The sequence below is a fragment of the Rousettus aegyptiacus genome, unplaced genomic scaffold (assembly GCF_014176215.1).
Source record: "Rousettus aegyptiacus isolate mRouAeg1 unplaced genomic scaffold, mRouAeg1.p scaffold_m13_p_2, whole genome shotgun sequence".
NCBI lineage: Eukaryota > Metazoa > Chordata > Mammalia > Chiroptera > Pteropodidae > Rousettus > Rousettus aegyptiacus.
Window position 1 is genome coordinate 30684624 of NW_023416295.1, and position 14132 is coordinate 30698755.

Here is a 14132-nt window from a genome sequence, read left to right on the forward strand (position 1 = left end):
TGTTTTCCCTCAGAAAATAATTGATTCCAGTTATTAGCTATTTTAGGCTATTGTAAATGTTGTAAAAGCTGATATTTTAGGAGTTGGAGTCTTCACAATAAAACTTTGATTTATTGTAGCCAGAATTTGCCTCTGCATCAAAGACTGAGAATTTTTTCTAAGAGGGATTTTAATAAGTTGTAAACATTATTTCCAAGTTAATCATTTAAATTTTTTTATTATTATTTTGAGTCATCAGATTGATTACATTGAATAGTATCATTTTTTCATCATGGTTTTTAAATTTTTATTTGAAATAGTTTCATATTCTGTTTTCGTCATAATTTAAATCTTCACTTTAAGAAGGTTTGATGAAAATATAATTGAAAATTTGAGTTTATTAGCATATTCTTCAAAATATAAGATAAATAAATGGAATATTCTTGAAATAGGCAATGGTTTCTATTATGATGACATAAAACAGGTATAGTTTGACTTCCTGATAGGGAAAGAAAATTAATTATACTTATGGTTACTTGAGAATTTAAAGTATGTGATTTTTCCTTGAAATGAGCTTTAACATTTTGTTCTAACCACTTAAATATTTTAGCTTACTTTTTAGATGATTAACTTATGCTTTTTAAAAATTCAGCTGAATACATGGAACAGTTTGGAAAAAAGGGCAAATTACTAGACCAAATCGATGATAGTCATGTTGGACCATCTACTTCCAAGTCAAAGAGCAAATCTCCACATAAAGAACGCGAGAACTTTCGAAGCACTCTTGTCAATGTCATTATGTAAGTTCTATAAGCTAACCAGTATGTGTTCTCCTAGTTAGAGCCTCTGGGAACTTTTTATCTAAAAATACAAGAATTTGTGCATCTTTAAGGATACTCCAAAGTTTTATTGGAATGAGGTCAAGGTATAAATAAAGAATGAAAGATTGAGTTTAACTCTATTAAGCATGCCCCTTTTTTTTAAATATCACGAGCAGAAAAGGTACCAGTGTTAATACCTGATGTTGGCTAAGAGAGCAAAATGTCCAGGAGTTCTGGTTGTAGTCTCTGGTGGCTGGTAGAAGATTCGAGGCAGTCCCTCCTGCCCCCCCGCCCCGCCATCTCATTGGCTCAGGTGATGTGGCAACCTCTGTATTGTGGGTCATCTTGTATAGAATAGGAAGGAATTAGTGTGAGGTGATTGGCAGTGTGAGCAGGACCTGGGCTTGCTTGGTCGGAGTTTTAGATCCACTTATGAAGAACAGCGAAGATATGCATCCCTAGTTCCTTTTTGCTTGTTTACTCAGGGCTTCCTGCTAGTTGCTCGGTACCCTCTTTCTTTCATTATGACTCTCGAGGCATGCACACTGTCGTTTGTGAACCACTAAGAGTTTCACGACACATTGCAATAAGTAACTCATCCACAGAACCCTATTTTACTGTTCCACATGTGGCATTTTACTGGCAGGATGACCACCTTGAAGGGAGGACAGTGACTACTATGTACTTACAAAAGGAAGGGGATTTTGTGGAAGTCCTGTGCAGCTGGATTGTAAGCATGTGCCTCTACTGGGATGGTTTGGAGTTTGCTTTTGCCAGGCACCACTAGGGCATTACCAGCTTGACCCACTTATGTCCCTTTGTTCAATTAAACACTCTCAGGTCACGCAAACAATGTAAAATTAACACTCAAAACCACGGGGTGGTAGCCCTCTGGTTACAAATTCTCAGAAGGAACATTTTCTCTACCCATTGCCCTGGCCAAGACAGATGGTCTTTCTTGACACAGGTCCCTGTGCCTGTCATTACTGGCCCTTCTCTGGTCGAAGTTAGAGCCTGTCTTAGGTTTCAGCTTCATACGTGGGTCTCGGTTTGAATTCCCCGTTTCGTTCAGCCCTACGCAATCATCTCCTGACCCACAAGAGCATTAAAGTTCAAGGCCCCACCTCCACGGACAGCAGCCATAGCCTCAGGTTTTTTGCTAATTGCTTTGCCTTGACATTCCATTTTTTTTCCCCCTCCTATTTTTTATCTTTCTTGTGAGCTCAGCTCTGTATTCAAAAGGAGCTTTGTGACATATTATCTAGAATGTATAGAATGGTACTGGGAGGCTTTTGAGATTATTTTTGCTGCTATATTATAAGAAACAGAAGTCTCAAACATTTTATGGTGTTTTGTAGTTATGCCATTTATAAACAAGATATGGACTTACTGAAATTTAATCTTAGTTTTTATACCTCAGTAATGTATGTAATGTCATATATAGTCTATAGTTATTAGTATTTCTTATATAGGTGGGCTTAATGTCTACCAATTTATTTTGTATTTTTTATTTACTGTATGTTATCTTTGATGATGATGATGATGATGATGATAATGATGATTACTTTTATTTGCTTTCTATTGAATTTTCTTTTTTTTTCTTTATTCCCATTGGCATAAAAGCTATCAAATATATTTCTGGGGTTTTTTAGTGGTTACCCTAACATTTAAAACTAAATATTGTAATTTAGTTTTTAAAGTTTAAAATTCATTTTATCTGTCTTCTCCCTGAATGGCATATATGGACCTTGGAATGCTTTAACTTAACTCTGAACTTTCCTTTGCATTTTCTATGTGATTATTATTTATTTTACTTCTACTAATATTTCTATAATATTTTAGTTCTACCAAATCCTTAAATTCTTCATATATTTAAAAAAGTTATAACTTACTTAGATTTACTAATATATTTTCTAATTTTTTAAAAATTGCCTTTCCATTCCACTCTTCACTTCCTGGTTCATTTTCTTTGCTGAAGCTGAGGTTCTGTGAGAAGTAAATGCAAGGCTTTCATGTCTGTAAAGATCTCTATTTTGTTCTTTCTCTTAAATTAATGGTTAATCTGACTACAGGATTCAAAGATAATAGTATTTTTCCCCCTGAACATATGACAAACATTAGATTGAAAAATATTAACTATTATTTTTTGACATGTATCATTTTCCCCAACTTTATTAAAGTATACACAGCAGTTAGTGGGAATAATAAAAAGTATCATTTTATTATACAGCATCACTGACCTATATCCATTCCAGGTGAAGCTGGGATTCAGAGCATCATACATTCAATGAGAAAGAGGTTAAAACTACCCCAGAACAACTTGTTATTTTTCCTAGAGATATGAGCTATGCCTTTCCATACAGTGGAACCCCCCCAAAAATTCATAAAATGTGGCTCATATCTGCTATAAATTTTGAATTGAGTTATAGCTATAAACATTATAGTATTATATGAACACAGCCAGTAATAAATACAAAAGAGCAGATAAGCTTCTAAACTACTCATCGTTAACTTGTACTGTATGTCTTTAGAAATCAGAGAAATGGTCTTTTAAAGAATCCTTCTGTGTCTTCTGAAAAACTACATTTAAAGTCTTTTCCATCAGTGCTTTCTTAAATCCCAAATTTATAAATAACCATACATAGTTTAGGAATCATGAAAGAACACTCCTATAACATTTCAGAGAAGAAAGCTTGACTTTTGAGTAATGAGGAAAGATGAGTACAGCCCATAAAGAAGGATGTAGCCTCTGAATTAGATCTTGCAAATAATTTTCAATGTAACTGTCTCTCTATGAATAAAAAAGTATTCTGGAAAGAATACAGTACAAAACAAATACGTGTACCATTTATAAAATGTTCAACAATTCATTTTTCTATGATTATTAGAAGATAATCCTGATCTTTTTATATCTATTGATATAAAACTAACCACTCTTTATATACATTGAAATAGTGTGTTTATCATTTTCTTAGGCAACAAGATGCTGTCTTAGACTCAGCTACTCCTGATGAAAGCACACTTCCAAAACCGACCACTACGGCAATAGAGAAAGACATCTTGGTAATGGGCTATTTCTTTGATCTCTATAATTGGCAGTAAATGAAGCACTTGAAAATAATTTAGTACATTTAGATATTCTGTGCTCCTCCCTCGTGATACTCTGTGGACATGGGAGTAAATCTTACGGAGCTCCATAAGGGAACTTATTCTTTCCCTTGCCATCTTTGACCACAATCAAAGAATCTTAAGTTTACCTGCCCCTTTGTTAAAGCTAGCTTCAGTCCTCTATAGCTTTTACATGTTTTTATTCTTGTATGAGAAATTATCTTAATTATATAATGTACACTTTACAAAGAATATTAACTTTCAAAACAGAAATTCTTCGCCTATTTCAAATATAGGATTAAAAAAGTATAAACATCAAAAACATTTTTAAAACAAATTTAACATTGCTAATTTGAAAGTATTTTGATGTTTAAATATTTTTCTAATAAGTGACATATAAAAATGGGAAAATACATTGAAGTTAAATATTCATCATTAAAGAGATACTATTATGTCTTTAAATGAATATTTTATGCACACATTTATTAGCAGCTGCAAAATTATAGAGATACTGATTCACTTTCAGCTTTTAAGATCTGCTTCTGATTATCAATCATAAAAGAACAAAAACGAACATACCAAATTTTCACCTATTTATAAAACACTAAATTCTACTTCTGCATAGGCTTTATTCAGTACATGATATATTTGGTAATATAACTTGCTGGTTTACAGCAGAATTATGAACTAAGATGAGCTTTAATTTTCATGAAACATATACTTTAATATAGGAGATCTCAAATAATGCCTACATGAATTGCACAAAATACTTTTTTTATAATTTGTAAACATTTTGTTCTAAAATATTAATTTTGCTCAGTAGTTTTATGTTTGATAAACACTCTTCTTTAATTATAGTACTAAACTCATCTATATTTCTTGATCTCCTTTATGTAGAGATATTACTATTATATTCACCACGGAATTGATACGGACCATGTAGCCCCAATGGAAGATTCTTGGCTAGAGCATGTATTGAATTTAGTCCCCCAACATCTGAAAGTCCTCACTAACAGCATACTTGCATTATCTGATGAAATGAGAGAAGATTATCTTCTTAGTGTAAAAAAATCCATAGGTAAATCAGTATTTCTCTTTGCTTTCTAATTTGAATATGTGTCTAATTAAAGATAATTCTTTTAAATTAAAAGTTAATACCTATATTTGTAACTACTTATTATATTTATCATTGCTGTTTCTTGTATTGCTGTTACATTGCTTAAGATCTTCAGCAAGTTTTATTAATAACGTACGGCAAAAAAAAAAAAAAAACCCACAAACCATAGACTTTCTATTTGTAGATACCTTCAACAAAGGACAGAACTGGAGAAAATTATAATAAGTTAACTAATTGTGTGATTAACATTAATATTATTGATATCATAAAGTAAAATGTGATTAATTACAAAATTGTTGCTATGGACCAAACTACAGATCACAGGCTCAATCTGGACTGCCATCTGTTTTTGTAAATAAAGTTTTATTGGAATACAACCACACACATTTATCTGCATATTGTCTATGGCTGCTTTTGAATCATAAGAGCAGAGTGGAGTAGTTGTGGCTCACAAAGTTAAAAATATTTATAATCTTTATATATTTATAATATTTATAATATTTATAAAAAGCGTGATGACTCGTTAAATAGGCCAATAGATTCTAAGACTGAGTAATCATCAGAATCATTTTTAAAGTACTGATTTTTGCACCCATCTGAATTAAAATCTCTGGAGGCAGGGCTTTCCAACCTATACTTTTAAAAAAGATTCTCCAATTAGTTATGATATAATTATGGTATAATTGATGCTATGCTCAAGGTTGGAGAAGTCATAATGCTCTGGGGTGGTCTAGGGACCCTTATAGTGGAAGGCATTCATTGCCTTTAAGACTTTTATTGAGTGCCCTGGGACTATAAAAATGAAGAGTCAAAATGTTCTGAGCGTAATAAGGGAGATGGACAAATCACTAAATTGCAAAGAAGAGTAGTAAGTGCAATGAGGAGGGAAATAGAGGACATGAAAGGACTCTGGGGCACCCGAATTGGGTCTTGAAGGATGAAGAACAATATACTAGGAAACACGCTTGGCCTAAGAGAGAGTGTGGTCAATGGGCCAACTTTCATGAAAGGCTCTTCTTTCAGGCTTGGAAGCAGTTCTAAGGGCCAAAGCATAGTGTGGTGCATTTTGGGAAAGGGACAGAATATGAAGGGCTTGATGTGCCTTTGTAAAAAGCATTGGAAGATAAAGGAGAGTCACTGAAGAATTTTAAAGGGTAATAACATATTTGCATTTTAGAAAGAGCATCTTGAAAGACAGGCAGGAAAGTTAGAATTAACTGTTATTTAAAGACCAGAGAAGACAGAAGCTGAAGCAGGTCATTTTACTGACTTTATAACAAGATTGTTTTATGTTCTTAAGCAATTTAAAAGAGAACAACAAGGCAATATGTATATTTTTTTCAGTGAAGGGAAACTACTGCTGCTTTTTGTTGTTGACTTTCAATTCAATGAGAACTACTTTTGGTGAAATAGCTAAAGGAAAATGTGATATTAAAAGCAATTACCATTTTCAAGTGAAAGAACAGGCTCCTCGTTAAGAAAGGAAACATGTACTTTCAAAGACAAAGACATCATAGATTTTCTTATAGTTTAAAAAAATTTCTTGTATTCATAAATGCACAAATTTCTCATTATTTTTAAAAAACATAATTTAAACAATTTTAATGGAATTGGTTTTGCAATTGCTTAGAAATATAATATAAGGTTATCGATCAGAACTTTTCAATTTTCTTTTAGTTGATTTCGTTTTAAAAGATCCTAGAGAAAAAGAAGATGATAAAAAGGAAGATGAACTTCTACCCCACCGTGCTGAGTAAGTGATCAGGTTTCTTGAAGAATATTGATTATGTGACCACTCCTGTGTGTGTGTATGCTTGTGTGTGTGTGTTTGTGTATTTATATACCAGTATTATTTTCTCACATATGTTTGTAATTTATATATTTCATATATACAACTGGTTGTTTCAACTATTTTGTTTGCTTATTTATGTACTTAAGCCCTAATATATTACATTTGCAGATTGATGGATAGATGGGTAGACAAATAGACACATGTACAGAAGGACATCTAGGTTGTTAAAACATAAGTACCGTGCTCACTTTGGCAGCACATAAACTAAAACATAAGCACCCTGGTGAAAGAACTTGATAAAATCTCTATACTCCTACAGCTCCTAGCACAGGTTACAAAAATAATAGGGACATAAAAGCTTGATGAAATTTGAATCTCACAAAAACACAGTGAGAATGCTGTAGCAAATATGCATATATAGAATATACTTCAGTTTATTACGTAGATTAAAATATAGACTGTATAATGAGAAAATCCACTTGCTATATATTTCCCTGAAATAATTAACATTTAGAAATAAATCTCTTAAATAGTGTAAAGAATAGAACATATAATTAAATAACAGAGTTTTGCTTTGTTTCTTTCATGCCATTTAAAAGTGCCCCAAATTGTTTCCTATGATGACAAAAAAAGAAAAAGTCTTACAACCATTTTCAACATATCTTCTATGGAGAACAGTTTTTCTTCTGGTCCTTTGTCATTGTAAAGGTGGTATGGCCATAACTGAAAAAATGAACTAAACTTACTATATAATAAAACAAGACTAATTGTTTAAAATCCACTAGAGTAAAAAATTATAAATGTTTAAATACATTCTGAAAGATTAAAATGACACATCTTTAATATATGAAAGGTGGTATTCAAATCACAGAGTTACAGAATAAATGTCTTTTTTTTTTTTACCTTAATAGGGATAGATGTTTTATTTTTTACTTAAAATTTTTTTTAATTACAGTTAACACACAATATTATTTTATATTAGTTTCAAGTGTACAGCATAAAAGTTAGACATTTATGTAATTTACAAAGTGATCCCTTTGATTAGTTTAGTACCCACCTGGCGCTATACATGATTATTACGATATTATTGACTATATTCCCTATGCTGTACTTTACATCCTTGTGACTATTTTTGAACTACCAGTTTGTACTTCCTAATCCCTTTAATTTTTTCACCCAGCCCTCCAACCCCATTTGTTCTCTCAGAATAAATGCCCATAAATAAGAATTTTAATGTTTTTATTTTGTGTTTTAAAAATAAAGGAAAAATTTAAACATTTTGTGTCCTGTTTAAGAAAATCTTTCAAGGTGTATATGAAACAAAACTGGCTACCGTTTCTGTTTAATCATCATGATTTATTTTCGGGCTTAAGAGGATCGAGTATTTAGAGAATAAGTTAGTTACCTTATGTGATAAAAATTCAAATCTAATTTCATATGCATTATTATCCTCAAATTATACTAAACTATAAAGAGCATGACATATATTTTTAAAAGTAATTACATGTTTTGTTCTTTCTATGAGGGATACTTCATATTTTTAAATTAAAATTAAACCTTTATTACTCTAAAAATACATTGACTATATGAATACTTTCTTTCAATTTTTTAAAAAGAAAACTGAATATTTTCTCTTTGTTTTTCAGAATGAAAATTCTTCCAAAACCTTGGAGGAAATCTTTTTTAGCTGCAAGCAGTTATATTAGGGATCACTTGAATTCAATGAACCCTACAATGTTAGCTGTGCAAGATTTGTGGCACAGCACTTATAAGTGAGTATTTCTGGTCTTAGCGAGTTTTTTTTTTTTAAGATGAAAGTTATTTTATTACATCTTAATTATTTCTTTCACTATTTTAACTGGAAATTTAAAAAATAATTACAAATGTAACATAAGTATTTAAATATGGTTTTAAATGAATAGTATAGAAGTATATAGAATAAAGAGTGAACATTGCATTTATTTCTAACCCAATTTTCCCTTCCCCATCCTCACTCCAATACCACACATATTTTAAGTGGTAGTCACAGATAAGCAGCTTAATTATCATGCTTTTTATAAATATCACAGAACATTAACTGTTACATTCATCCGTATGGTTTAGAAACCTAGGAAATATTGCCCACAAGACTGGGTGACTGTTGGGGATCGTGCATCACCAACTAGGCATTACCCTGGTAGGGGACCATACAGGGCTGGATGTGAACTCTGGTGAGCTCTAAAGAGCTTGGCCTGAGCTGAGGACTGCTTCACATTTCAGAAGTTCCAGCTTCATATCCTCTCCCTCACATTGCCACTTCCAAGGCACTCATAGACTTATGTTTTTATAAAGTATGTGAAAGTAATACAGATATATATTATTTTTCTTAAAGAAAGCCTCCCAACAGACCTCTTGAAAACTTCATCAGTCCCTGACTTATGGTAGAGATGGCACTTTAGTTTCCAAGGTGGTCCTGAGCCTTTTCTCATGCCCCCCTACATGTAGCCTCAGCTTACATGTGACACAATCTCCAAGGTCTCCTGGGTTTTGCATTGATTGTCCTGATTACACGAAGGCACAGTAACAGTACATTTTTTGTCTCCCACAGACCAGCAAAGGGAAAACTAAGAGCTAGGAGTGTTACAGAAGCACAGCTACTGTTTCTACTCTGAGAAACCCCCTGAACATATCCTGTGTGTATGTGATGGTGGTGGCAGGGACGGGGGGAGTGGTTGTCGCCAACTAACATCGTTAATTTCTTTTAAGGTTAGAATTCTCAGCACACAAAAGCACCTGATGTGAACACTGCTCCTGGGGCCTGCTCCGGGAGCAAAGAATTAGGAATGCCCTAATTCTGCCACCACCTGATCAGATGCTCTCTAGACCCCCACGCGCAAAACAACTGTGGATTTATGGTGTCTAAGGCCCATTTCCTCCCTCACGCCATCCCTTTCTCCCTTTCCTCCTTTATTTGACAAATGCTAATTTCTTTACACAGATATGTCTGTAATTTTACATAAGTATATAAATATGGTCATGTATATTTTTTAAGTACAATCTTTTTTTCTTCACTCTGCCTGACTCATAGCAGCCTTAGTTTCTCTCATACCTGCCCTTCTTTCCACCAACCCAGCAAAAGACATGATGACCATGCAGTGGGGTATCTTTTCATATTTTTCTTTGTACTCATATAACCAAATATATGTATATCCACACACACGTACATACATACAGAGCATAAAACTGTCTTTCGTCAGTCAGACTACGTACTACTTGAAAGCACATCCTTTCAGCTTCTCTTTTGTACAGTTTGAGTTTCTTCGTCTGCTTGAATCTGGCTTATAGGAATAGGAAAAGGCCATCTCCTTGCCTCCACATTTTTCTCATTGGGGCTCAAATACCTCTCTCCAATAAGGCCCATGTTTAATTGTACATGCAATCACGAGGTCATACAATATATTATACATATCATTTCACAAAAGATGTTTACATGCAGGAGTACACTTCATTTTCAAAATACCACCACAGTTGTTTTCTTTTACATCCATTTACAGGCGGAACTGCCAGAACACACTGGGCCGGGGGATGTGGCTCCACGTCTTAGTGTTGCCACAAAGGGCTGCACTTTGTCCGTTAGACAATGTCAGGATGCAAGACACAAGAAAATGAAAGGAGGAAGTGGAGTAGAAAAAGCTAATATTAAAAAAAAATTAGTAGATGTGCCTCAAATTTGTGACCATGGTTGTGGTGGCAGAGGTAGCAGCAACTGAAGAAAACCTCAGGGCATCCAGAATAAAGACAAATGAGCAGGAAGCTTTACAATCTGTGTGTAGAAAGAGAACCTCACCAACTCCTCTGTTGTCTTTGCAGGCATAAGTCATTTTTATTCTCTATGTGACTATTAAGAGTGGAGTGGACAGTGATGAGTGCTGCCCCTCTGAGTGGAAGCCAGTATTGAACACACAGGTCATCCTTACTGTGGGTGACAGTTATTCGCCTTGAACCTCAGCAGATCTTGAAAGTGTAGGACTGAATACTTGAAACTAATTTAAATAAATAAATTTTAAAAATAATAAAATAAATAAATGACTTAAAAGAAAACAATATCAAAACCAACAGGTTCAAAAGATTTTTGATACACTGGGTGTTAATTAGGTGTGGGAATTCCTGCATCTCACGGTTTCCGAATATCCAGGGCTGCTTTCTTTTCAGAGAGGGTGCAATTTTTGTTTTAGGAGCAGTGGCCCCTGGAAACTTTAAACCCTACCTCTTTTCCTGTTTTAATCATTCCAATTTGGAAGCAAAAATCTGTCTAAAGTGTCCATAAAATCCTAGTTGTTGCAATCTTCTTCTACTTCAGTGTTGTTTCATCATATATTGGGCTCCTGTTGAATTTAATTATATATTTTTTAAATTGTATCTCATATACTGGAATATTTAATTTTACAAAATACAAATTGTAGTGACAAAACCTACAATACCAATTTTTGAAAAGAGAGTAAATGGGAAATATGAAATACAGAAACACCTCATATTTAAATCACTGTTCATTTTTATCTCTTGCAGGAAATTACGTTTAGTTGATACAGAAGAATTTCACAATCGCCAGGAAGCATTAGAGCTATCAAATTTTCAGACCATTCTCATGAGACACATGGAAACTGCCAAAGAGACTCTACTTAAAATGTAAAGTTTTGTAATTTCATGTAGGAAAACATAAATTTAAAAATGTGATCGATGGAGCACTGTATTTCAGCCACTTTTAGAAAATCCCATTTACACAACTTTGGAATCATTTCTGTTTAAGAGTTAAATATGATGTCTTTAACTGCCTTGATCTTTAATGTCTGTCCAGATGTTCTACACAGCACAGACTCTATAGAAATTAAATTATTATGATTTGTGGTTACTTTTTTCTTAATGTCTGGTATCTGACTTGGCTTTGAGAGTAAGGTTGGATACCTTGGGGGAATGATCACCTGGTTTTTGCCAGATGTTTATTTGACATCTACTATTAATACATGCAAGTTGCTGTACCTTTTTCATTTTGTTTTTGGATGAAGAATGCAGAAGAGTTTAAAGAATGATTAGGTGGGGGAAGTATATTCAAAGGAGTTTATAATATCTTCGGAGGGTAGACATATCAAATGCTCATTAAACATCTTATTGGAGTGGCCCTTCAGAATGGAATAGCTACATACAATAATTATTGATGCAGGTGTTGGACAACATATTCTGAAATTATAGAAAAAAATTGTCTCTATTATGGGTTGTAAAGTTATTATAAATAGGAAATTAAAACTATATCAAATGCAAGTTAACAGAGGACATGAAACTCCAACTTAGCCTCATGATTCCAAAAGTTACTTAGAAATGTAACTTGATAGTTTAATATTGATCCTTTTCTTTATCTTTTTTCTTCTCTAATATGTCAGAATCAAATTCTTTGTCTGATGTTACTAAAAAGAACGTTAGACTTTTATTTAACATTAGTATTTAGTTAACATAAACAAAGAGAGGAGAGGTGAAACCCCAGAATTAATTACAGAGAATAAAATGACATCTTAAGGACAGAATAAGAATAAATTTACTTGATCTGTAATTTCAGAGTTATACCCCAGAAATACATTACCACTGTAAATTTTAGCAAATTGGATGTCAAAGTACTGAATAAAGTACAAACTTTTATTGAATAATTTTGCCGAGACATGTAGATCGATTAGCTGTATCTCTTGATACTTCCCAATTGATTCTAGCTCAAGGACTCTTCAGCCACAATCTAAATAGTGAGTCAGAATGTCTTTATCACAGTCAAAGGCAAAACATCAGCTTACCACAGTGGAGAAAACATAAGCGAGTGATTATTTATGGCATCTACTCTAAACCCAAACATCTCTTAGTCCTCGTCCTCTGCTTCTATTCGGCAGTTGCTATGGTTTATCATATTGCTACGGTTTACCATGTTGAAGAATTTCTCTTTTATTTTTAGTTTCTCTATTGTTTTTATCATAAACTAAAGCAGATTCTGCTAAATGCATTTTCTGCATCTGTTGAGATGATAATGGAATTTTCTTCTTTTTTCTGTTAATATGGTGTATTATATTGATTTTAATATATTGAACCAATCTTGCATTCCTGAGATAAATCTCACTTGGCCATGGAGTATAATCCTTTTTACATGCTGTTGGATTCAGTTTGAGTCTTTTGTTGAGGTTTTTGTGTTTGCATTCATAAAGGATATTGGCCTTTAGTTTTTTTTGTCTTGTGATATTTTCGTTTGGTTTTTGTATTATGATAATACTGGGCTTATAAATGAGTTAGAAAATGTTCCTTTTTGGAAGAGTTTGTGAAGGATTGATGTTAACTCCTCTTTAAATATTTGGTAGAATTCATCAGAGAAGTCATCTGTTTCTGATTCCTAGCTCTTGTTATAGATCTATTCATCTTTTTTACTTCTTCATAAGTCAGTTTTAGTAATTTATATCTTTCTAGGAATTTGTTAAATTATCTAATTTTTTAACATATAATTGTTTGTTATAGTCTCTTGTAATCTTTTTTATTCCTGTAAGGTCAGTATTAATTTCTGCTTGTTCATTACTAATGTTAACAATTTGAGTCTTCTTTTTCTCTTGTTTAGTCCAGCTATAGATTTGTCAATTTTGCTGATCTTTTGAAAAACCAGTTGTTGGTTTTGTTCATTTTCTTTTTTGTATTTCTATTCTCCATTTTGTTTGTTTCTGCTCATGTCTTTCTTTCTTTCCTTCTCCTTGTTTTGAGTTTAGTTTGTTCTTCTTTATCCAGTTTCTAGTGGAAGTTTAGGTTATTGAGTTAAGATCTAGATGTTACAACTTACAGCTTTAAACTGTAAAGTTTTCCCTCTGATTAATACTTTTTTGCATCACTTGAGTTTTAGATATGTTCTTTTTCATTTTCATTCATCTGAATTTATTTTCTAATTTCCCTTGTGATTTCTTTTCTGACTCATTGGTTGTTTAGGACTATGTTGTTAAATCTCCACATATCTATAAATTTCCAGAGTATCTTTCTATTACTGATTTCTAATTTTGTATGATTTCGGTAATTTTATTTTCATCTAAACTTATTTTATGACCACCTACTATTCTCAATCCTCTCTCAGAGGCATCTTCCATGTGTACTCTTTTGTCTTAATTCTCATTGCTACTATTCCTTGGCGGGCTCTTTTAACCCCCTCTGTAGCCTATAAACCACTGCAGAATGAATCTTAAAACATCTCCCAGTTCAGTGCCTCACTTTTGCTAACATAATAAGTCCACATTTCTTGTCCTGCTTTTTAAGATCTTCTGCAACCTGGACC

The 14132-nt window shown here is 33.0% G+C and overlaps 1 protein-coding gene across 1 annotated transcript in view; it reads left to right on the forward strand.

Annotated features, from left to right (window-relative positions):
* Positions 1-14132, forward strand: part of DNAH7 (dynein axonemal heavy chain 7) — a 202474-nt gene that overhangs the window by 14330 nt on the left and 174012 nt on the right. Inside the window, exons 5-10 of the mRNA XM_036235992.1 lie at positions 632-779; positions 3776-3863; positions 4806-4986; positions 6703-6778; positions 8464-8589; positions 11363-11482. Coding sequence (XP_036091885.1) covers positions 632-779; positions 3776-3863; positions 4806-4986; positions 6703-6778; positions 8464-8589; positions 11363-11482 — 739 coding nt within the window. The remainder of the gene's footprint in view (positions 1-631; positions 780-3775; positions 3864-4805; positions 4987-6702; positions 6779-8463; positions 8590-11362; positions 11483-14132) is intronic.